The following is a 26956-nucleotide window of genomic DNA, read 5'->3' as shown; positions in this document are numbered from 1 at the left end:
TAGGATATTATGAATTTCAAAAATAAAGGTAACCATTACGACAGCAGTAAAATCTAATTCTATTAAACGTCAGCGACATTTGTAGATATATGTTTCCACATCCATGAACATTAGTTTTTCCCATATTTTAACCCTAAATTATTTTGTTTTTTTCAATGATCGCTAGAGATCGATAATTTGGGCGTACGACCACTGATGGCTCATTTGGCAACCGATTCGGCTTTTATATAAGTCTTATGTGCCTGGACTCGATCTCTAGCAACGAACTATTTTTTTTTTCATTTACCATAAGTACATTGAGACTTATTAAGGTACATTGTGATTGACTTTATTAATTCTTACACTTGAGACAGAACTTAAATATGAATCAGAGGATTTTGAATTTTTTATGGTTATTATATATATACGTCCACCAAGACCCGCTCGGTCAACCAATAAAAAGAAAAAATGTATTATTATTTTTATTACGTTAACTTACTTGCTAAAATACACATATAATTATAACACCAAGAACTAATTTATGTACAAGATTGTAAGATATTTCGTAAATATCCTTGATAAACCTGTGTACTTATTTATAAGTTTGGCTTACATATTATTAAGTAAGTAGCGACTAGATGTTATTTCTTGTTCGAAGTCGTTGGCTGAGTTCGTCGTTGAGTTTTCAGTTATAATTTATTACAAATTCGCATTATGACACTATGATAGTACCTATTTTATTGCTTTTCTTACTTTTTTTAATAATAGTTTGCTCTGTTTCAGAAACAGACTAAAATAAGATTTCCGGAGGATACTTAAATTATTTGTTAGATGGGTAGTTCCCAAAATAAATTCTTAAATAAAGTCGCTCACACTTAAAATTCCAAGTATTTAAAAGTAATACCTATCTTCAAAATGTTATTAGTTTCCTAGAATTTTATATAAATAGTTATGAGAGTGGTATTTTTTAATTTCTAAGCCATATTTTATCTTAATTTATTAATTTAACAATAGCACTATATAATTACAATACGATGGCAGTGGGGGATATTTCTTGTATCTAAACAAAAACCGGCTATCAGTGCCGTTATAAAAATATTTTTTATCACAATGTGGAAGATATTAAATTAATTATGGGTGTCTTCGAACGTGACGTCCGCGGTAGGGCCGTAGTCGGTGGCGGCGCGCGTAGTTGTTGCGGATGTAGGAGTTGGGCACCGACACCACTGAGGCGCCTCCCGGGTATGGGTCCCCGGCGGAACCCGTTCGTGGTGGAGGCCTCCTCCTGCACACTGCACATCTGCACAAACATTTCAATTCAATACAGTACATAAGAGACATATATTGTCTCCATTGTGTACATTATAATGTACGGGCACTGTGGTCAGATGACAAAATGGGTTTTTCAACCAATTGCAATAGAGTCTTTTAACTGATGACGAAAATGACGAAGTGGTAACCAGGAGAGGCTTTTCAAAACGAGTAGATATAAACATGTCTGGAATCGAAAATATATACTAGGATAACATGAAAATTCGCTGGTTTTCTATGCTAGGCTCTTTGATATTATTCAACGATATTAAGTAAATATAAATACCTACAGTAAATTTACATAGTAACGATTACGTACGCACGTCATTTGATTTGAGATTGCAGTATTTAATATATAAGTATTTGATAACTCGCCTGCTTATTCTGTTCACATGATCTTGTTTCAGTGTTTGTTGCTCAGGTTTTTGGAACATTTTGTTGTCTTCTATCGTCGATAGCCAGTACGAGATTGCAGTGGCAAAATAGTTACACCTTCCAAGTCCGTTACACTCTATGAATGGCCTAGTTCTAAATTCCTGCAGACACGATCCAGGCGACACTAGACTCTGGCCAGCTGCGTCTGAACCAGCCATGTGCTGTAAGGCAATACAATTTTTAATACAGTTAAATTTATTTTCACAGCTGGTTTTGACCATGAAATTGAATGGGTGTCCATAAAAAAAATTAAACCGAAATGAATGGGAAAATAAAAAAAAAACACTTTTTGATACTTGTTTGTATGGAAACTCAGTTTCATTCATCATTCATTCATTCTTGCAAATTTATCCTGTATGATAACTGGAAGTTCTAAAGTATTTAGGCACTTTTTATTTATGCTTTAAGGTTTTAATATTTTTTGTGAGATATCCAGCTAAGTACCTACCATCAAAAAGCTGTATCCAATCCATAACTGATCCCAATCATCAGGACAGTTTGGTACTTCATTACTCTGACTGTGTATGGCTATCATTCGAGTTGGCGATTCGCATACTTGGCACCTGGAACGAGAAACAAAAACTAGGTATGTCCATTACATTAGACGTGTAAAATTCTAGTTATTGTTCTTTTGAGAGTTCTTGGGTAAATCACTTACCTAATGTTCTCCTTCTAATACTACTGCACCATTAGAATCGATCGTGCATTTTGTATTAAAATTTAGAGAATAATTTTTTTTTTCGTGAGAATTCTAACATGAAGCCAGCTTAACGTACTTATCTACATGCAATCTTTTGATCCACATATTAAGTAGAATCTTACCGAGATATGTAAAGTCCAACATCTCTAGCTTCTATAGGAGTCATGGCCATGGGCATGGGGGCATCGGTAGACAGCCAAAAACTATAATCCTCTCTTTGCGCAAAATCGCACACATTGTTTAGATTGCAGAACATGTAAGGCATCGTGGAAAACCGTCTTAAACAACTACCAGGAGCACCTGTGAGATTAAATAAACATATCAAGTAATGAAATCACAACATCTTCATAAAAGGTAACAAATTCATACCTATTAAGAAACGAGTCTTACCTAAATCTTGGCCATGTGCTTGAGCATTTGCGACAATGTGGATTAACGAGAATCCGTTCCACATGGGTGACGTGCCTTGAGGGCATTGCGGAATCATCGAAGATTGAGAATGAAGCGCGTAATAAAAGCCTCTTGATTTCGGTATGGGCTGAAGTGCAGGTATTCCCGGTAGCCCTCTGTTACCTTGCACACCTTCAAATCCTTTAAGACCTGTAAATCCTTTTCTACCCATTGGACCAGGGGTACCCATGAATCCCATGGCACCTTCAGAGCCTCGATCGCCTCTGCTTCCTTTTTTCCCTTTCATACCGTTTCTAAGGGATATGCTTTGAATTCCATCTCGACCCGGAGCTCCAGGATACCCTTGAAGTCCCATTTCGCCCTTAGGTCCCTGAGTTTGTTCCCATGGATTAACCATATCGCCCTTATCACCTTTTAGACCCTTTAGGCCCGGAAGCCCTACAGGTCCGATTTCGCCACTGTCACCTGGAATTCCAGGTAAACCTGTTGGTCCTTGGTCTCCTACAAATCCATTATAACCTGTGTCTCCTCTTTCACCTTGGTCACCTTTGAAACCATTTACTCCCTTAAAACCAATTTCGCCCTTCGGTCCCTTCGGGCTTATCGCAAAACCGGGTTCTCCCAAATCTCCTCGTATACCTGGTAGGCCTGGAGCACCTTCCATACCTGGTATACCAACAGCTCCGGAAAAGCCTCGCCTGCCTGGATTACCTTCTATTCCCTTGGGACCTTTAGGGCCTCGAAAACTAATTCCCGGATTGCCTTTAATTCCTTTAGGTCCATCGTATCCATATATACCCGGAGCGCCTTTCTGCCCTCTGGGGCCAGGCCAACCAGGCAAACCATCTACGCCGGGTTCTCCAGGTAATCCTTTACCATCTAAAGCATTCAAACCAGGTATCCCCGGGGCTCCTTGATCACCTGGTAAGCCTCTGGGCCCCGGAAGTCCCACTTTTCCTGGATATCCAACTTGGCCTTGATCACCTTTATAACCACGAGCACCTTTCGGGCCTGGATATCCAGGTTCTCCAATGTCGCCCGGTATGCCAGGAACGCCATAATATCCGGTAATACCTGGGTCTCCTTTAGGAGCGGGGAAGCTATAACTGGGTGATCCTATAGGTCCTTTTAAACCAGGGTCACCTCTTTGGCCTTTAGGTCCAATTGGGCCTCTGTCACCTTGCAACCCAGGTATGCCCATTCGGCCCGGTTGGCCTTCATCACCTTCGTCGCCTTTTTCACCTGTCTCCCCAGATAAACCTCTGATTCCTGGTCTACCTGAATTTCCGTCTAATCCTTTTCTACCCGGAAACCCTGGGAGGCCACTGTAACCTTTATCGCCTACAATGCCTTTTTCGCCTGGATAGCCACCGTCACCCCTATCGCCTTGATATCCTTTAATTCCTGGTATTCCTGGAAATCCATCTGGGCCTTGCTCGCCTTTTATGCCTTGATCTCCTGTTAAAGATATTCCTGTTTCGCCTATGTCGCCCTTTATGCCTTTGACGCCCTTTATTCCCGGTAAACCTGGTCTACCGTCATATCCTGGATCTCCAATATTTCCTTGTGCTCCTTGCGCTGCATCTTCTCCACGCTCACCCTGAGCACCATAATCACCTCTATCACCTTGTATTCCTTTATTTCCTCGTTGACCGTCATAGCCTTGTGGACCAGATAAGCCTATCACACCGTTTATTCCTTTTTCTCCTTTACGCCCTGTAATGCCAGGTCTACCTGGCGAACCATCATAACCCGGAGGTCCCGGATCCCCCTGATCACCTGGCTCTCCAACCAAACCAGGAGCTCCTAAAAATCCTTGGAACCCTCGTTCTCCATCAATTCCTGGTATCCCTTGCATTCCTCGTATACCTATAGCCCCGACTTCTCCTTTCATTCCTTTTGGGCCTACGTCTCCTGGTTCTCCCGGCAATCCGTCAGCTCCGCGTTCACCAAACAAACCCATTCGTCCCGGTTGACCGTTCTTACCCGGCAATCCCGGTGGACCTTGTCTTTGAATTCCTGGGTAGCCTTTACGTCCCTGAAAATAACCAAGTTCTAGTTTATACCTAGTACATAGTACATATAATCTGTGTTAAAAAAAAAACAATTAGCATCCCTAATATTAATTAATACAGTTCAATGTAGGTAGATACATTATTGCACCATAAGAAAACTGAAAAAAAACACAGGTAATGTGGTACAAAGGCGGACTTATCGCTAAAGCAGGTCTCAAGCAAATCTCTTCCAGTCAACCTTAGGGTGGGAGGAAGTTAAAATAGAAAGACGATTGGCGCAGTATATAAAAAAAAATGCAAAATAGACCTAAACCTAATATAAACACAATAAAAATACATTTAAATATACCTAGATAAATAAATAACTTGCAACATATATCTCTACAAATGAAATATATAATTATGACAGCCTACAAATATATAACTACATGATATAATATAAATTAGGAAAATGTAGAAAGATGAGACTTAACTAGATCTTTGAAACTGCCTATAGTCTGGGCTTTTCGTATGTAAACTGGAAGAGCATTCCACAGGCGGATAGCCTGCACAGTGAAGGAGTGAGAAAAGAATTTGGTATGGAATACAGGCAATCTTAGTCGGAGAGAAACCGTGCTACGCAATCCACGTGTGGTGTCTTGAGCATCGCTGTAAAAACTGAAATGCTCCGTCATGTACCATTTCAAAACCATGTAGGATGAGAATTTTGAAAACACTTAAAATTAATCGTATTTTTAATGTGAAAGTCCGAAATTAGTATGAGTCAATTAAATCTCTAGAAAAAAATACTTGAAATAAATGATCGGTTCAGGTACTTACTGTTGCACCAATGTCTCCTTGCCGACCCATATCGCCAGGAGTCCCTGTCTCTCCCTTGATTCCGTACTCTCCAGGTTGTCCTGGCATGCCGGGGTAACCTTCCAGCCCTGGAGTTCCTGGAGACCCCGGTATTCCTTTTGGACCTCTTTCGCCTGCTATAATTGAAGGACCCACAGCGCCCTGAGAACCCTTTTGCCCTTTTGGAGCTGGAAATCCTTTAGGCCCTTGAACACCAGGACTTCCTGGTACTCCAAAAGGACCCCAATCACCTTTCTCACCAGGCTGTCCCTTTTCACCCATTTCTCCTTGTAACGTGAGACCTCTAAGGCCCATGTCTCCACTTAAACCAGGGATCCCATCATCACCTCTATCGCCAACGCTTCCTTTCCTGCCCATATAACCTGAAATATTTTTTTTGGTTAAAAAAGAGATGCCGCTATACTTCGTATCTCCATACAGTTACAGCGATTACAATATTTTTGCTCTCCCAAACAAATTTTGGCTTTTTATACATGAATTTACGTCACACACTCACGTCTACACAAAAATCTTAGGTCACTTATAAAAATTAAACAAGCACAAGGACTTGTTTCTCCCCTCGGTTGATTTTAATTAAAAAGGCTAACTCGTTATCGCTACATGGACGTACCTTTAGAGCCCATAGGTCCTTGGACGCCTCTATCTCCTTTCAGATTGAACTCGGGTTCAGAAGAATCACCACGGTCTCCTTTCCATCCAGTGTCACCCCGGTCTCCTGGTTCTCCGCTACGAAAGACGAAGAAGTTTACAACACATAAGTATAACATATTTTTACTTGATTAATAATTTTAACCTTATCTAAAAAGGTTCATATATGGACGAGAAATTACGTATAAATTAAAAGTCTGATTCTGATGCCGTCCTCTCTTCTACCTGTGTCCATACCATCTTTATATTATCCTGAACACTAGCGCAATATCTACTATTATATGTATATCAATAGTGTGTTCTTTATAAGAACATACCTTATACCAGGTTCTCCTTTTTGACCCAGAATATCTCTACCAGGATTTACGGCATCTCGCCCTGGTCTTCCCGGAATCCCATCTCTGCCCGGGAGGCCATCTCGCCCTGGCATACCGGGTCGCCCGGGCTCACCCCTGTAACCCTTGACTCCCTTCATACCCATATCACCCCAAATTCCAGGGAATCCTCTGTCTCCTCGTAGACCTTCTCTTCCAGGTAATCCTACAAAAAAACGAAAATATTGCAATTGATAGGTACTATACAGAGAAATCATTAAATAAGGTTAAAATATATCGACCAAAAATTTAAAAAAAATTACGTTTGTTGTAAGGGGCTCCATTTGATAAAAACATTATTGTTATTTAATTATTTATTTTGAAAGGTAAATACATGTGAAAATTTTAAACTTCTGTTACCTTTAAAATAATATTAAGCAAAAAAATACGAAAAGGACACGTTTATTGTATGGTGACATTGGGGAGTATTGTTGCGACAACGGAAACACATAGGTAATTTGTGAAAATTTCATAGCTGTATAGCTATCACGATTTATGAGCTACAGCCTGGTCACAGACAAACAGCGGAGGCTTAATTATATTCGTAGGGTCCCTAAAAAAAACAAATAAGTAGGGACCTACCTCTATCGCCCATATTGCCTTTTTCTTTGGCGATTTGAGGTAGAGGTGGTCTGCGGAGTATTCCTTTCCTTCCTTTTAAACCTTCTTCACCGGCTGGTCCTTGCTTTCCTTTAAATCCTTTTGGCCCTGTCTGACCTTTAGTACCATTTCTTCCGGGGTATCCTGGTAATCCTCGCTGGCCAGCTAACCCGGGTAAACCTGGATATCCTTTTTGACCAGGGAATCCACTTTCACCTTTTTTCCCTTTAATTCCTGGTAATCCTGTAAAATATTTATCAAGGTTAATAACACTTGTGTAAACAAGTTTTGTTTGTGTTTTGTAAACATACATATGCATATAATCACGTCTATATCTTTTTCGGGGTAGACAGAGCCAACAGTCTTTGTATTGAAGAGACTGAAAAGCCGCGTTCAGCTATATCGTTTAATGATGAAAGGTTTCTAGCCCATCGCCTACAAGAACAATCCCAAGTTTATTAGCCTTTACTTTAGTCGTCTTTTAATACATCCGTGGGAACGATATGGAGTGGTCCGGTAACCACACGGCTTTTTTGTATTTTTGTTTGTAACGAATAAACACAAAAACTTTCAGATCCATTTTGAAAAAAATGGACACAGAGATAGAATAGACATTGAGGAGTAAAATAGGAAACTGTTCCCTGGAAAATCCCTGGAAACGATAAGCATTTTCAAACAATTTTATTTACCCGATGGACAATATGGACAATCATCTCCACGGAAGCCTTTAGGGCCAAACAATCCAGGCCGTCCAGAAAATCCAGGATCACCGCTTTCTCCCGGAGGTCCAGGTCGCCCTCTCTCTCCCGGGGGACCAGTCGCATCCACGCCGGTTCCTGGTATTCCTGGAGGGCCCATCAAACCGATTTCACCACGATCCCCTCGCGTACCGGGCACTCCATTTCTACCTTCGTCTCCAGGTTCGCCTTTTGGACCAATAATCGTATATCCCTTCTGACCTTTAGGACCCATTGTGCCTTGTGGCCCTGGATAGCCCATAGGACCTCGAAGACCTGGCAATCCTTTAAAACCATCATTGCCTGGTTCGCCTTTTGGAGATATGCCGGGGTTGCCAACTTTTCCATGTACTCCCTTAGCACCTGGAGGCCCCGGTGGACCTCTGAAACCTGGCGGTCCAGGCGCTCCATCCCGACCTGCAAAGCCTTTCGGCCCAATTTCACCAACTGGTCCTTGCTCGCCCATAACACCGGGAGAAGGCGGAATATCTAGCCGCTCATCATAAATTCCCGGTTCTCCAGGCGGACCCTGTGGTCCCGGATTTCCGTCGATTCCATCTTCACCAGGTGGCCCTGATTCACCGTCTCTTCCATCTAAACCCGCAAGACCAGGAGCTCCTTTCAATCCTTTCTGTCCAGAAGGGCCTGGCGCGCCCTTATGACCAGGTTTTCCGCGTGGACCAACTTCTCCTTGTTCTCCTTTCATGCCATCAATTCCCGCATTCCCTTCGGCTCCCTGTTTAATACATATGTAATAAAAATAATTTATATTAATTAAATGCCCTTACATTATGCATAAACATTTGTGTTTTTATTTGACTTAATTACTTGGTTAACTAGTACAGGTAGTAAAATATGTGACAAGAGCAGATAACCTGTGGCTAAGGCAAATTTTATTTATGACCCTACTACGGCAAATAAAAAGGAGGGTTATGATTTTGACAGGTGTATGAATGTTCACCTGTTCCCTCATTTAATGAAATATGATTAATTATTCCGAAAAATTTACATTCGACAGGAAAAACTGGACTTCTTCATAACGAAACGTTTCTTCAGAGCAAAATAAACCACGAAATTCTTACGTTTGATGGCATAATATACGAAAATACTTTCCTCAAAAATTACCATTAATAATAAATGAACCTTGATACAAATTGCATAATTACCAAAAAATTCTATCCACTTAAATTGCCAACTAAAATAGTAGTAGAATCTTTAAAATTTTGTCGGTTGATCTTATTGAGCTAAAAAATTTCCGACCCCTGGCCCACATACACATCACCTTATATTCAATATTTCGTACAATAATTGTGCGGTAAAGTAGTAGTAGTTACACCTACATACTTTAGGTACCTACCTATCAAAACAAAGATCACACATTTACAATATAAATATAGGTAACGCAAGCTATAAAATTCAGCTAGGCTAAAAAACGAGCAAAGGTGTGTCATATTAAGCTTACTGGTAGACCTGGTGAACCAGAAAATCCTTTTTCTCCCTTTTCACCTTTTGGACCTCTGATTCCTTTATCTCCATCTGGACCCTTAGCAATTATAGTGCGGTTTTCAGAGAATGGCAGAGGTTCTATTGTTTGTCGCCCTGGATCTCCGTATTCTCCAATTTCTCCCTTATCTCCTTTAGGTCCAAAATTGTCTTCCCCAAGATCACCTCTGTACCCTGGTTCACCTTTAGGACCCATCAGACCCTAAAAATGTTTGGCAAACAAATTATTTCCGTCTTTTACTTTTTTATATATTACTCATCAATATTAAATTCGAATTTGTTAAATACCTGTTCTCCATCATCACCTCGTTCTCCACTATTTCCTGTGAAACCTATCGGTCCTGGAGGGCCAGGGTTTCCGGGCCAACCACTTTCACCCTTATCACCAACTATTCCCCGGGAATTAGCCCCTCCCTCGCCATTGTCTCCTTTAAAACCTTTGTCTCCGTACTTTCCTGTTAAGCCTCTGTCACCAGGGGGACCCATTATTCCAGGATATCCCGGCCTGCCGTCAACGCCACTGCATCCGTCCAAACCAGCATTTCCAGGAAGACCTTGCAAACCTTTCGGGCCCTAAAATAATACATGATATTAACTTCTACGAAGTTCAGTTGCCGTGCCCGGCACTTTGAAATAGAACAACTCCATTTTCCCGTAGATGTCGTAAAAGGCGACTAAGGAAATGGCTATTGAACTTGGGATTCTTCTTGTAGGTGAAGGACTAGTCACTATTTTAATATAAATTCTATCATTAAGCCATGAGCTGAACGTGGCCTTTCAGACTTCTCATGACCGTTCGTTCTGTTCTGTTTACCCTTTGTTTTATATGCGATATAAATAAACGATATTTTAAGTATGTACGTATAAGTTCAGTTAGAAAAAAGGTACAAATAAATAAAACCATAATACACAACTGAAAGCGATTATTTAAAATAAGCTGGAAAGATTGAGAGTACTTAAATGTTGGATACTAGTATCTTCTAAACTCTTCTTAATTTTTTCTACCCGAATGAAGCTACTAGACTAACTAGTAAAAATTATTATTGTAATATATAAATACCTGTTGCCCAGGATATCCAGGAGGACCATATGACCCATCGAAACCCTGTAAATAATAATAAACTTAATCATATTTCTATTGTCGTACCTCTTTCCCCTGTAAACTGTAAAATAATTTCACATTATTTATGGTAGGTATTTATTACAATTCTCTCAGGTTTTGTAATTACCAGTTGCTGAGAATGAAACCGGATTTACGGAGTGTTGTGAAATTTTATTTTATTTCAAGATTTCTAAAAGGAGATAATGGGTTAAAATCATAATTTCCCCAAGGACTTCAGAATAGATGATTTGAATAATTTAAAATAAAGGGTACCTAGTTAAAGATTTTTCTTAAATTTTGTTATCACGTTTAGCTTATAGTCTACCAATAAAAACAATATTATTTATTTTACTCACCCTTTCTCCTTTGTCACCATAGCTCCCGAAGTCGCCCATGTCCCCGGGTATACCTGGCGGGCCCATGCGTCCTTCTGGCCCGTCTTCTCCATAATCACCTTGAGGGCCGATAATACCAATAGGACCTGCATCCCCTCGCCTGCCTTTTATTCCTTCGCAGTCGCACGCCGTTTGATTACACACCACCTGTGAAAATATGGCAATATATAAAAATAAGTTATAGCTTTTTCTAACTTTTTTTTACTCTTTGGAAAGTTTTTATTTATCTGAATGGAAGATTTCGATCATGAGTTATAAAATCATATTTCTTCCTTCGAATATACTTATAAGAACTTATTGACGACGGCCCTGACGGCCTCTGTGGCGCAGCGGCAGTACGCTTGTCTGTGAGACCGGAGGTCCCGGGTTCGAATCCCGGCCAGGTCATGATGAGAAAACAACTTTTTCTGATTGGCCTGGGTCTTGGATGTTTATCTATATAAGTATTTATTATAAAATATAGTATCGTTGAGTTAGTATCTCGTAACACAAGTTTCGAACTTACTTCGAGGCTAACTCAGTGTAATTTGTCCCTAAAAAAAAGAACTTATTCTTACTTCTCGCGTTGGTCCCGGTTGCATACTCACCACTCTGGAGAGTAGCCCGAGGTACGCCTTTGACCTAGGAGCCTGGATTGGGTGAGTTAGGTTTTTACACGAAGCGACCCATCTGACCTCCGCAACCTTTGCAGAGGAACCTAACCCGTATTGGATCGATCATGGTTACACACCAGTTGCCTGAATATGCCGGAACCTGTGCCTTTTATACGCAACAATCATTTTAACTGGGCACCTTACCGATTCGACTACCAACGCTCTCTAAGAACAACTACTATGAGACGTAGCAAATCAATCGTAATAAAGACACGGAAATTATTTATGATGCCTTAAAAAGCTTTGTTATTCATAAAATACTTATGTAAAATGGCTTCGGAATCGGCGGGTACGGCAGTGCCTCCACCAAGTTTAGAAAAAAGCAGCCGTACCATCCTTTTCTCGAAGCAATTGATACCCTTTTCGGTTCCTTATAATGTCGTCGTGAATAAAACGAGAAGCCTGAATTTTCTGTTACAAAGCAGGCTTGATATGACAGATTGGGGGTAATCTTACATGATACCTACATACATTAAAGAAGTCACGTCTGTATCTCTTGTGGGGTAGACATAGCCATCATCACCATAGTGTTCGCCACACACAAACACACAAACTTTCGCATTCATAATATTACTTAGTTGGGATTATATTAGGTTGATTAGTCTATTGCGCTCTAGGCAATTCAAACTTATTTCCAAAACGAATGTTTGGCATTTCCAAGCGGCTCACCGGAAGACAACATATCTCTCTGGGGTTTTCATGCGATGGCCAGGTAGATAGCCTATTTAATTAAAACGCAAAAGTTTTTCAACATTGATATAGTAATAACTTAAGATAGAAAGTAAGGATATGTAGGGACTAAATAAATTTACCGTTCGCATTAATCTCACAACTTTTACGGTAGAAAATAGGATAGGGTTTTTCTTTCATTAATATTGACCCGAAATTTCTCTTTGTATTAAAAGTTATCATATATTTATTATTCAGTGTCATTCGATTAAAAAAATGTATTGCAGATTTGTTTCTACTTAACTTCTACTGATAGCGTAGCATATAATTTGGCAATACATATAATTTTATTGGACACCAATAAAAAAATTCTCAGTTCAGAACATTTACTTATTTATAGGTTATACATTGAACGTGCCTTATCATCTGAACCTTTGACATAAATACGAGAAACTGAACAAGTGTAAGACCGTTCATTGCACTTCCTACTTCTTTGTAGAGCTTTGGAAATAAATGGAATTAGTGGTGTAGGTAGGTACGTATTAATGATGATTGACAGATATTCGGTGCAGACTGATAATTTCTACAATCTAAAGATAGAGGCGATGGCGAAGCTAAGCGAGGCGTAACGTGTATCCCTCCTTGAATACCCGTCAATAATACAGAACTAAAGGGGCATTAAAGAGATTGTAGGGAGTCAAGGAAGAGTATGCTGTTAAAGAGCAAACGCGAGAGCAGCGCACTTCATCCATGATTCAGCCCGTAGGAAGGCTAGGTCTTGGGTGATGGTGGAAAAATAAATACTCTTCTGTGTGTAAAAGGGTAAGTCGTTTGCCAGTCCAACTAACATTTTTAAGTCCTTGGATACGCTTCAGTAACATTACATCATCAAAATGTGTTATTATAATGCATAATCGATTTTGCAGTTCATTACATGTTTTTCTTTGAACAGTGATGTCAGCGTCCAGCTTGGAAATGATTCTTCTATTACGAAAGACTAGATTAGTATCACTGGTACCTACATTAATCTTTTTTTTTAGTTGTTTTTTATGTCTACCTTTGTTGTTTATTATTACAAAAAAAAAGAACGTGAGACTTATTTTTGTATGGAAATACTTAGTCTCTTTTTCTACATTTCACGCTAACCATTAGATACCAATTACCTACCCTATATATGAAATTGTGATATTTTTTTATAGATATAAGGAATAACCACATATCAATTCCTGTGGGGTATCTTAAAAACATGGGCTATGTTTTACCCCAGGATGGCAACAGAAAATTGAAGCGTTAGCAAAATTTTTACCAAAAACAAGCATAGGTATGAAGATTACCATGAACTCAACACAAAGACTATATAGCCACGTTGCTATTTAATATAAAGACATAATTAAACCAAACATAATTCTTTCCATATCAGGCTAATGTACGATCAATTCCCCCGTTAACAGAGTCACGGAAGTCACAGTCCTTTTGACTTACCTGACTTACACCTTGATCTCGAATAGGATCGTGTTCAAAGGCGGCATCATAACAAAAAATTGTATTTTCTTTTCGTGAAATATTCCTTATTCGGTAACTGTATACGTGGAATGACTGCACGTTATGTAATATGAAACCATGATCGCTTATTAAGTCGCCATTCGACTCTAACCGTATCTATTGCTGTTGACAGCATAGCTAAATTTGCATGACCACGCAATGCAATCTGATGCGAACAATAAATGTACATTACATTTATATTGCTCTTTAAATAATAACGACGTTTAAATGTTTTTATGTTAGGGACCAGTTGACGAATGACATCAACAAATGAAATGGAAAATTCAAGTGATTTTACCGGTCAGTGTCGTAGCTCTTTATTGCACCTTGGAAATAAAACATACAAAACAGCACAAAAGAGACAGCGATGGCACAGAGAAAAATAAATGAATGCTTTGTAAAATACCATACAAACAGAATACATACCTATAAAAATAATAATATAGTCGTAATAGGCAATTAAAAACCTGAATTGCCACATTTTGGGTCACTTGCCCGAATTGTGCGTGCATACAGTCGTCTCCATTCCGTTTCTATCTGTTTCTAAGCTTTTTTCTTTTAAACCTCAACATTCAAACCAAACATTTCTGACAAATATTTTATGTAAGAATCTACGGTTTAAAGTGGATTTAAATAAAAAAAATAAAAACTTCACCGCCAATAAAGAAATAAAAAAATATTTCGCTAGGAAAAAAAACTTAATGTCTTTCTGTAGATATCATACGAGGGAAAAAACACTATCAACTATTTTAAAGCCATGCTGAACCGGGGTTAAGGGTTCTTAGAGACCCTTGGTAATAGAAGATTATAATTTGCATGAATAGAAAATAGTCAAAATGTTTTCTGTTTCCGCCTCAACAAGTAAAGGTAGAATATGAAGAAAATATATTTGTAACGCTCTCCATAACAGTTGTGGTAACATTTCATGATGTGTCTTCCAAAGACATTTTGTGTTTATCTTATTTCTTATTAACTACTTTTTGCGAATAGGTAATTCTCCATTGCCTTTGTATTATCGTACCTGTGAAAGTGTCGTCGTAGACGCATGTGAGGCATCGTAGCACTTCACCTGTAGCAGTCGCCTAAAGATACCTATTTATTTAAATAAGGTAAGTTGTATTACATCATTAAACTGTAGTTCTAAGTTCTAATTAAGAGTGGTCGAGATACATGAATATTTTTTGCCAATATTATTAGAGCCGTAAAAGATTATTAAACTTGTGAGTCATTAGTTGCAATTCAAGGAACGGGCTGGATAAACAATCATTGCAGTGTCCTAACCGATAACGACCATTCGCACATCCCGCCATCCCACGAGGACTACCCTGCCCCCCACACCTCCAGACCCCGTAGCCCATAGCACGTGTACATGTGTATGATGCTCTTGTAATTAAATGTTATCGGATAATTTCTCTTCCGTATGTAGAAATATAGAACAAGAGAGGTGTAGAGCTCTGCCTCACGAAATTTCACAAGCTGGGATGAGCTAGAAGAAAGAAACACAAAAATGGAGTACCTATAAGTTTCCTTAAACCTTTTTTACAATACAAACGTAGACTTAAAAACCACCTTTTTTTCGATTTAGTTATGCCGGAAAGTTCAAGTTCACCAAATACCACCTTTTATTTTAAAACAGGACCTGGTAAATCCTTAAATATTTTTTGATCTGCACGATTATATACTTATTCTATTCTCGTACGTAACTATGTCAGAACTTAAAAATGGGACGGTGTGTCGGGTTTACGAGCTTCTGCCGGAATCTGGTGACCCCGGAGCGACTCATAAACGCGTTCTCGATACGCACCAACTATTAAATATGTACATTCGTTCACTTGTTTCATATCGTGTCAGTTATTGTGTATTCAGTTATTTTCTAAGAAATTGTTCGAACATTACATGAGTAGATAAGTAGTATGGGCATTTATGCATATGGATATATTTGAGATAGATGGATGCTGTATGTAGAAAGGAGAACATTGCGTCTTTGTAAGTTGGCAATAGGCGGAGAGGGCGAAACTAAGACGCCTCAATGTTTTCAATAAAAATTGCCTGTTAATGTGTTTGCCTAAAATCTTTATGACCCTTTATATCGGGATAAAAAATGAAACTCATTGAAATATGATCCTCTATCAATAAGATCCCTATAAGCCTTTTATAAGTGTGAGTTTCTTCTGAAAATTCTTAATACTTACGAACATTGATATACCTTTTAACCTTGGGTTCCACTCTTGAGGGGTAAGGACTCAACCGGGAAAATGCCTGGAGTTTGATCCGGATAGATCAAATTGTTTTGAGATATTTGTCATACTTATGTTTCTATTAAATTAACCTTAAACTGGCTCTACACTATGAGAGTCATATTCAGAAAAGTAGAATAATGGCAGTATGCAAAGGACAAGCAGTAAGATCCAGCGCCTGCGCTGCAATCGGTTGCTGTCACCGACCCGCTCTATATATAGACAAGGAGTATGACCGCGCGCTCAGCTAGCTTTTGTTACCGCACTGAAACTATTGACCTATTTCACTTTACTGGAAGTAAGCAATAACTTTCAGTGCAACGTTCGCGGTCGTAAAATCGACTTATGAGTAACCGCGACGCTAATGAAACATTGGCTTTGCAGCTTCACGTGGGCTTTTTCGAAACCCGAGTAAAGTAATACTTGAATTGATTGTAAAGGATTAGATGTTACTAACTACATTAATTAATAATTTCATAACTCCAACGAACACTGCTTAGATACGTACATAGAAAAATACAAATAAACCGATTCTGATGAATTTGCTTATTTTAATAAATCAATTTATAATTAACTTCGTTGTGCGGATACGATATGGACAATAATGTAAAAATTGAGAAATATCGAATACTTCCTCTTGGGTTCAATGTTCTACAGTAGTATACGTCACCAGTTATGACGATAAAAGATCGGCTCGTGAATTGAGCCCGTGCATTGACAGGGCGACTCACTCACCCCGGAATAAAAAGCATGCCCGCGTGCAGGCAAGCTGGACTAGCGCACCGACCATTAAATATTTACTTCTCCTAAATTAAACAACATCTGTATCGAATGACTTGGAATGTGGATAATCCATGTTATGACATATAAAAATATTTATAGGTGGGAATATCTCTCATTATTTTTAATATAGAATACGTCTCCAGCGCCGACCGCATGTATCGAAAAATCGCATTAAATTCGGTTTTCGTGCAAATTTCTATGCAATAGGCAAATCATCTCTTAGACTGTCTCAGCCTAAGTCGTAGACCACTTATGGAACCTGGAACGATATACTAAATCTTCACCTATGTAATTAATTTATGCTGCCACGATCTTTACCAAAACAATAGAGTTGCTCTGCCTCACAATAATACATAAACTACTGAAAATCAAAATTATTTGACCGATGACTATATTGTGTTGTGACTTATTTGTTTTGTACACACAATTAGAAAGTGCCAAATAGCGTGTGATCTATTTAATACCTAAATTGGTTTTCAGTTAGCACGGGAGTCTCGGTGATTACTTACTTGTGAATAGATTACCTTCTGAAAAAATATATAGACCAGTAGCTTCCATCCATCATAGTCATTACTATTTACATATCTACTAATACGGTCCTTACACTGTTCGTAGATGATGTTTTCAACATTTTTATTTATATTGGTAGGTAGTAGGTACGACAATCCATGTGAATAATCTTATCGCTGGATATTTAACACCTTCAGACCACCACCATTCGAAGATACAAATCACTTACATATTATATATATTATATTATATACACATACATACTTAGAATCGTGACTAAAATAAATTATAGTCATTATCGTTTTGATATTCATTTGTTGGTTGTCATTGTCATTTTGATACAAAACGGCGCTGATAGGAGATCGTGGGAGTTATTTCGGCAATAATTGCAAAAATTGTGTTATACCAAACGCCAGCCGATAGCAGCTTCCTGTCCTGTTGATAAGGGAAGCTACTGTTTGTGTCGCGACCTCGTTTCCAGAGCTTTGTCAATGGAAGCTGATTTTGACCTAATTTAAAGTAATTTGATACTTGTGTGCTCTAAATAGTTTTGATCCACATTTTTTGTACCCACGCTCGTAGGCTCTTTCCGTATTTCACTGGAATCGTAGAGCCCGGCCGCCTACGCCGCCGCCGTCCGGGCGGAAATTACATCACGTGGACTGTACCTAGCGGCTACGTTGACGTTATTCTATCTATATAGTGTAAAAAATATCATGCGACATTTAGAGAAATATCCCGAGGTATATGACAAAATGAACAGCCCTTATAATCTACGGCTTTATTCATGAAACTTTAAATAATCATCCTGTCCCTTGAATAATCCTCCCAAACTTCAAACTTGCATAAACAATGGGTGTTTAAATGATATGTGTTGATTGTAAAATACAAAAAATAAATGTTTTAATATGTATCTACCAGATTGGTTGCCAAGCGTTCACAGAATTTGTTAGAGATTTTAATGAAACAGTTACCAATTTAACAATGATAAAATTTTTAAATACATTTCATTTATTTCAGACAACAAAGATCCATATACAATTTTCAATAAAATCAAATAGATAAAATTAAATCAATATTAAATTAAAAAATGATATTACATTTACAAATTGGGCATGAAAATAATTAAAAATGAGTAAGGTTTCACTGCAAAGGTTGCGATGGACAGATGTGAGTCGCTTCGTGTAAAAACCTGACGAACCCAATCCAGGGTCAAAAGGCGCAACTTAAGCTCAGGCCAGGGGAAAGAAAACTGAAATTAAAAAGACATATCTGTCGTGTTCGCTATTACCCACGTAATTTTTGTGTCTACGTCTCGACTTCACGAGATCGAACTCGTCGTAGAGCGGTTTATTTTATCAAGAGGTTGCAACCTTTTAAATTCTGCATTAGTTTATGTTAAGATAATGAGATTACGACTCTGCTCTTATTTTTAACTACAGAAGTGGATTGTGACCTCGGAATTCACAGCAGTATAGAATACCAAATGCGAAAGTAATAAATTAGGTACATGATTCAGAGCTTACTCATTCATGATAAGAGAATCATGTTAAGTGTTTATTCATAAGTTTATATATGTAATTTTACCATACCTACAAGTGGTTACAGGATCTAAATACTTATTGCTTCTTCTCTTTTTCCCCCTGGCTTTAGTCCCGGTTGCATTCTCATTACTCTGGAGAGTTACTTCCATTTGACCTCCGCAACATTTGCAAGTAACCCTAACTCGTATTGGGTCGATCATGGTTACACATCCAGTTACCTGAATGTTCAGGTTTCCTCGCGATGTTTTCCCTTACCGTAAAAGCATCGGTAAATATTTCAAAATAATGAACATAACTTAGAAAATATCACTGATACATGGCCGAGTTGGGATTCGAACCTGTGCCTTTCACGCATTTTAGCCGGGCACCTTACCGGTTCAACCACCGATGCTCTACTTATAATTGCATTCCCTCATATTAAAAAGGATCCCTTCTATTGTTTTAACAGATAGTTCATTAGGAATAAATAAAAATATATGATAAATAAATTTTCGGCACTTGATTTGGTACCTACTGTAACAAATTTTACATAGCGATGATGTCCACCGATTCGTTTACTTAATTAAAACAATTTTTAGGTCACGAGGCTGTGAACTGATAATAAAATATGTTGTTGCCAGTTGATATGTACCAAATAAAAACTTAAAAGGAAGATATAGAGTTCCAAAGGTTACCGTAACATCAGATTATTGTCTTTTATTCATACTAAAACAAGTTGAATGAGTGTTTTAAGGACGCTCATATAATTATAATTTATTTTTACGAATACACTTTATACACTGAGATTTTACAACTGCTTTACTTAAGTGGCCAGTTGTCTCATGTTCGCATTGTAGTAAATAGTAATAGCTTCACTTTAGTATGATGGTATGACTATACCTATAGCTTAGCTTGCATATCATCGTGATAGCATCGTTTTGCGTTTTATTTTTATAAATCTAACAAATAAATGTACCCCGGATGCAAGATAAATAGGTTATACATCGATACGTATACATATAAAGAAACTTAAATACAGCAGATAGCATTCTCGCACATACCCAAAGACTAAAACAAAACACTTAGGTATACTTTCCTCGTGTTTATGTTTGATCTCGGTTCTTTTACTCTGCACACCAAATTTCAAAATCAGTCCATCAGTTTAGCATTAACAGATATTTAGGGAATTTGTAATTATTTAATTACAAAAAGTCACATTGGAGATTTAAAATGAGTCCACATCTTATCCAAAGCCAAAATTTTTGAGATAACACAAAATTTCTTAAAATCGGATTAATAGCTTAGGAAAATTAACCAATAAAAAAAAGAATAGAACTTCTTCATCTCTTTCCCATGGACGTCGTAAAAGGCGACTAAGGGATTGGCTTGTAAACGCGATGGCTTAAAAAGACGATGGGCTAGCAACCTGTTACTATTTGAATGTCAATTCTATCATTAAGCCAAACAGCTGAATGTGGCCTTTCAGTCTTTTCAAGACTGTTAGCTCTGTCTACCCCTAAAGGGATATAGACTGGATAATATATATGTATGTAAATTTAACTATTCAGCCTGTTAATCTAAGAAATCATAAAGGCATGTAGGTATATGTGCTATACATATTATTAGGTATACGAACTAACAAACGTCTCAGTTTTTAATTGGGTGAAACGATGACATCAATGTTATATATATAGTACATGTTGAGATAGCCTTTGTATCAGCATACCATTGCCTTATCACCGAAGTTTACTTACAAGAGCACATTGTGCTCCGGTTCGGCTTCTCTTAGTAATCAGCTATCGTGATTTAAATTAACTTAACTCAATTTCATAACTTAATTTCGTCAATTACTAAGGATTTGATTAAATTTTTGAGTCAGTTGTTAGGTTATTATACTATTTCAGACGATTTATATATTTGTAAACACTTACCGACAATATATATCAGCTTATCAATGTATAACTCATAATCGTAAATTTGTGTCATTTCGTAATATTCGATTCCGAGAAGTTTATTAATGTATTTGTTTGTATTAGTAAGATAGTATTATTAACAAATATATTTTTATTAATATTTCTTCTTCTAAGACGTATCCTCTAGATTGAGGGTAGTGTCCAAGATAAACTGCTATTTTCTCAAAGACACTCTAGGCAGCACAGTTTTGTTTTGTGTTTGCTCTAAAAATTTGTGCGTGTGACAGTTCTTATCACTTAAGTACATCTTGGAACTTAAGACCACAAAACCAGCTTTTACCCTTCACTCCACGTTCTCAGGCTATCCACGGCGGATGCAAAGAGACAAGATAGGGTGAACAGATCACAGTTCTTCCAAGATATGATTTATACAGAGTTTCACACCGGCTTTCCAAAGGGTCATATTATTATGCGCCAACACCACCACATTTCGAACGCATCTGTCTTATAAATGTAAACAAAATATCTCTACTAATATTATACTAGTAATCATCGTAAACTAAACCGATCATGAAAATCTTTTACCTGTACAAAGGTACATGATAGACCCTATATGTAACAGACCTCCACAACTTTTGCTGGTAAACCTGCCCGTATTGAATCGATCATGGTTATCTACACACCCACGTGCCTGAAGGTACATGCCAGCATCGGTTAGTATTCAAACTTATGTATATAATATTAGAAAATAGTCATTGGAACATGGCCGAGGTGGGATTCGAACATGTGTCTTTCTAAGCATCACGCACGCATACCGATTCAACCACCGCCGCTGTAGTACTGTACAAAACTAATTGCATGTTAAACAAACGAGCATGTCCTTCTATATATTTTATTCCTTGAAAACTCAGTAAAGTTTTAACACGTATTAAGTTAAATCATTGTATTACGTATGTAAGTAGTGTATTAACTTCGCACTTAGAAATGTTAAATTAACTAAACAAAAAATATATTTATAACTTTAATAAAATGCTACATAGTCATCCACGTTACACACCTTGGGAACCTTTACTACTTGATGTTAATCTTGAGCGTGAGACAGAGGCATCGGTTAGTATAATCCAAACTGGACCTAACTACAGACCCAGACGAAGAGTCCCGTTATTCGCGCAAACGTCAGCGCCGTTGATGTCACTCATACCGCGAGACCGCGACGACATAGCTGTCGATAAGCCTGTAAGCTCCCCAACAGGTATATTGACATAGATATATCCATATTTATTTTCGTAAAAAAGGGACTTTATTTGTAATCTGCTTCCTTGCAACTTAAATTTGGATTAGGATTATGAACTGATAGCCAAACACAGAAGCCATAATCTGCTTTAAGCTATATTTACGAAGAAAGTATTTGAGACAGACAAATCCGCGATATACTTGATAACATATTAGGAGCAATCCTAATTCCTAAAACCTTTGGAATCCAAAAGATCCGCAATGCAATCTGTAAGCTATTTTGGGATAAAAATTATAGTACCCGATTATATAATTTCTTTAATAATTATATTAGAATTACTTTATTTATCACATAAAGTAATTACTTTATTAGAATTTCATAGCTAAATGGCTGTACGGGTACAAAATCCTGCATCTTAATGTTGTAAAATAAATTATTAAGAGTAGCACTAAGGTAGGGAATTTTGCACCACTTAGGAAAGGGTGCAAAATTTATTCTTAGGAGAACTTATTCTTAACATCGTTGTAAAGCTGAAAAATTAATGGAAATTGCTAATATGTACACTTTTTTAATCATTTTCCTCTTGACATTAGTTTACACCTTTATCTCTCTGGAAACGAGTCCGTGGTGCTCCTGGTCCAGGATTGTGTATGTTAGTCATTTACTGCCACCGACGCCTTATAACATATTTTTGATTGTGCTCATATTCTGTGAAATATTCGCTTCCAAAGTAGTAATAAAACCAGACGGATAATTATACAATGCAGTTTAATATACATATATCGATCAAGAAGTTTATGTCATATGAGGTAATTTTGAATACATTTGATGGTACCCTTCGTGTGCGGAATCGACTCATAAGTGGCCCGTTTCAGTCGTCGGTGGTCCATTATTATTATGCGTGCCAATACTATAGTATACTTTCTTAACTTTAATCTGAATAAGATGAAATTAAAAATGTCTTTGGAATCTGTCGATAGAAATTTTAGGTCCGTAGGGCATCAATATCGGTTTTTGCGGAGTTCCTGGCAAACTACTAGTACCTACCCATATTTTTATACTAGCTTGTGCCCGCAACTCCGTTTGCGTGTTATTGGAAAGACGTCTTTTATATTAATTCGGATGATTTAGCTGGTCTATAATGGTTCTGCATCACGTGTTCCAGATCTTCGATTTAAAGGTATGTTGACCAGGCATAAGAGCTAAACAACAAAAAAATAATCGTTCAAGTCCGTTCAGTAGTTCCAGAGATTAGCGTGTACAAACAAACATACAAACAGACAGACTTTTTTTCAAATTCATGCTCGGTTACAATTTCTTCATCGTAATAAATTATTTTTTTGAAAATAAACTCAATGCATAGAATTTTTTTTTTTCTGTTATATTATATGTATTGATGATGATCATAAATCTTAATTAACATTAATATTAATATGTGTTCATTATATTTATATATTGACAAATTGCACGCTTATTTTAACATACACACAATAAGTAAAAAAGTGTTTGTAAATCTTTGATTTTGTCAAACGTATGGATGTCAAGACACAGGGGATCTAGTGTGGGGGATACGGTAACTGTTTTAATATACATATCTTGTTTTTATAATTCGTATAAATATTTTTATATTTCTAAAATATTTCTATACTACACTAACACTTGTTTGTATAACAATTTGTATTCCCCAAATTTGTTTAATAACCGATCAAGGCTCCTAACTGATGACGTCAGCAGGTTAGCCTTGGGCCACCCGAAGCGCAGCTTTATGTAGCTTACCTCAAATTTTGTTTTCACAAGGTGGTTTCACACATGTGGTCATTTCGGTCATGAATTACGAAGAAAGTTGTAATACTTATATTGAATTTATTTGAAATCTAGCTGTTTCCCGTTACTTCGTTAGCCAACTTTAAATACATAAAAGCTCACCACCTAAAGTAAAGGGGCAAAACATCCCCAATGCAATATCATACAATATATACAATATCAACTCTTTCTAGCAATTTAATTAGTTAAATTCAATTTTTCGACTAATTAGATCAATATTAAATAAATAAAAATTAAGGAATTGATAAAAAACATAACCTGGGAAGGTCGATAAATTTAACAGATTCAATTACAAACATGTCAGGGTTCGTATGGCTATGCAAAAGGGAAGAACTTGCATAGTTGACATTGTGTCACGGTTAGGTAGAACACATTATACTTGCTACATACTTACATAACTGGGATACCTAAATGCATCAGGTGTATTATGCGCGATATGATATAAGTATTGGTCATGTACATTGCTGATCAGAATTATGTTAAATACTTAGTTGAATTTAATTTATTTATATTCAATATAGGAGACAAGGTAACATTGAATAACGTCAAACATTACTTATGATTATTACCAAATACCGCTTATAATGCGTTGAAGAAGTGGCGGAATAAATTGAATGACCAACCTCTTCATTAGTCAACAAAACAAAAGGAAAATAGTACCTAGTGAAAAGAAATATATAACTTATAACGGGTTATCAAAATAGAATATAAATATATACTTATTATGATCTTTAGCAACGTTGGCAAGTTTTTATTTCTGTATGATCGAATAATAATATATCGAACGACATTTATAGAGAAATGTTAGTCCTAGGCAAGACCTGTCTATAAAAATTAGTATATTGGAGTAGGTGAGTTTTATACATTTTGTATTTATTAATTTAAAACTTTATTGCACATTACAAATTATTTATTTCATAGAATATTGTGATTGTGATAATGACTATAGTTACAGATTACAGAATAGCTTCATAATAGAATAAAATAATTCGAGGAATAAGTATTTCTGTTAGATAAAAAACAACCAAAGTCACAAATTAGTTTAAAGAACAACAACAAACTTCGCTTTTGTTTCTAAAATTTCCAGTTAAAAAAAATGATTTTTCACTAGCATTACGAACCTGAATTTTAACATGAAATATTTTAAAACATTTACTTCTAAAAAAATTTATTAACTATTGTTTGCACTGGGCTTCGCTCTCGAGGGAAATTAAAAAAAAAAGGAGCAATGTGGTTGTAGTACTTAGTAGTGTTTTTCCCGAAGGTCTCATCTATCTGTGCCAAATTACACCCGAATTCGAATCCCGGCCAGGGCATGATGAGAAAAGAACTTTATCTGATTCGCCTGGGTTTTGGATGTTTATCTATATAAGTATTTATTATAAAATACAGTATCGTTAAGTTAGTATCTCGTAACACAAGTCTCTTACTTCGAGGCTAACGTGTAATTTGTCCAGTCGAGAGCGACTTATATTTAATTATTGTAGGAGCATTTGTTTTAAACGCAATAAATACATTAATGTTTTTTCTCCTCAGAAAGGTAAAGCTATTCAAGTTAAGAATTTTTAAAAATATATACATACTAGCGGCCCGCCCCGGCTTCGCACGGGTGGACATATTTTTCTACCTGAAAACTAATTTATTTCAAAACATGCCTACATGAATGCCTATGTCACTTTTGAAGGTCTATTCTATATCTGTGCCAAATTTTATCAAAATCGGACCAGTAGTTTTTGAGTTTATTCCACACAAACATACAAAAATACAAATCTTTCCTCTTTATTATTAGTGTGTATAATAGATACAAAAATTGAAATCGAAAATGTAATTTTTTTACAATGACTTGACAGGGAATCGAACCGGTGACTTGTAATTCGGTGGCAAGCACATTATCACTACACCACTGAGGTTGCATACAGACAATGCTTGCCCGGACAGTTGCCAGGCAACCTTTAGGCAAGTTTCAAGTAGACTATCACCGCAACGCACAGTTTATCAAAGCGGAAAACGCTGGACATGAACATGATCGCAATAATAATATGTTTCAATCAACTTCAAAAGAACTTCTTTAACATGTACAGTACAAACCAACAGAAAGCTATAAAAGTTGGATCTGAAAACAACCTGAAGCTCCGTATGACCTATACTGGCTACCCCAATTGGGGTACTTAGACATATTCTTAATGTGGTCAAATATTGCCATTCTTAATAAGAAAGGTATTATATATAATGCCTAGAACTTAGCAACTTAGAAACTCATAGCATTGATAATAAAAATGTTTTAAGAATTGTTGCATTTGAATTGAATGCAGAAAGCAGTTTACTTTTGAAATGTCGTGCGATGCTTAAGTGTTAAGATGACTGTAAAACTACTTAGGTTATAGCGAGAAATTTGTATTTTGGTTTGAAAGGAAGAAATAAAGCCTTTTATAGTAACAAAGGCTACTTTTAGGTGGAAAAACGGGGATTTAAGTTTACGCTTGCCGCGGTTAACAACCAATTGTAAAATAAAAAAAAATTAAAAGCAAAGGCTAAATTTTATACTGTCAAATAAACATTTACTTGAAAATTGTCTTCATTATTCGGGTACCCAATAAATAAAACAGATTACTTAAATAATAATAGTAATGCAATGCCGAACCCTGCCGGGATTGTTTTTGCATTATCAATTAATTTGGAAGAGTAGAGTCGAGGACGTCCGCGCGCGCGTTTATGTCTTTTTATCGTCAACTTAAGCGGAGTGCTATGCTTTCGTTACTTTTTTATATTTAGAAATTTTAAGATAAATAAAGTACTTGAGTACTTACAGCTGAAGTTTGATGAGGTGACAACAGGAAAAGTAGGAGCGCGACGGGCACGATGTGGAGCGCAAAACGGCGCGCGCGCGCCGGGCCCGTCATGGCTGCGCCGTACTACTGGATGTGCGCCCTCGCCGCTGCTCTGCTGCGGGTGCTGCGCGCCCAGCGGGGCGGGGGTGCCCAGCCTGCCGCCCGAGCTGTC

General features: G+C 37.3%; 1 protein-coding gene across 1 annotated transcript; it reads right to left on the bottom strand.

The window, feature by feature from the left end:
* Positions 1 to 384: 384 nt before the first annotated feature.
* On the bottom strand, positions 385 to 26897 carry LOC106138851 (collagen alpha-1(IV) chain). Its single transcript, XM_060945504.1, has 15 exons — positions 26764 to 26897; positions 11030 to 11215; positions 10632 to 10676; positions 9860 to 10144; positions 9531 to 9773; positions 8021 to 8804; positions 7314 to 7574; positions 6675 to 6897; positions 6320 to 6435; positions 5671 to 6071; positions 2816 to 4874; positions 2548 to 2725; positions 2174 to 2288; positions 1666 to 1886; positions 385 to 1279 (listed from the first exon to the last, which is right to left on the bottom strand). Exons 1-15 carry the CDS (start codon positions 26854 to 26856, stop codon positions 1111 to 1113), a joined length of 5379 nt encoding a protein of 1792 aa, XP_060801487.1. The 5' UTR covers positions 26857 to 26897; the 3' UTR covers positions 385 to 1110.
* Between the last annotated feature and the right edge of the window lie 59 nt (positions 26898 to 26956).

The sequence above is a fragment of the Amyelois transitella genome, chromosome 2, assembly GCF_032362555.1.
Source record: "Amyelois transitella isolate CPQ chromosome 2, ilAmyTran1.1, whole genome shotgun sequence".
In the NCBI taxonomy this organism is placed as follows: Eukaryota; Metazoa; Arthropoda; class Insecta; order Lepidoptera; family Pyralidae; genus Amyelois; species Amyelois transitella.
This window is presented reverse-complemented; position numbering and strand designations above follow the sequence as displayed.

Bases quoted from the DNA above. Each gene is read 5' to 3' on its own strand.
- LOC106138851 (XM_060945504.1), bottom strand. From the start codon at position 26,856: ATGACGGGCCCGGCGCGCGCGCGCCGTTTTGCGCTCCACATCGTGCCC. The intron at 10,145-10,631 runs GTATTTATATAT...GTATTATTTTAG, and splicing joins CTGGATATCCTGGGCAACAG to GGCCCGAAAGGTTTGCAAGG. The intron at 7,575-8,020 runs GTAAATAAAATT...AATATTTTACAG, and splicing joins TTGTCCATATTGTCCATCGG to GATTACCAGGAATTAAAGGG.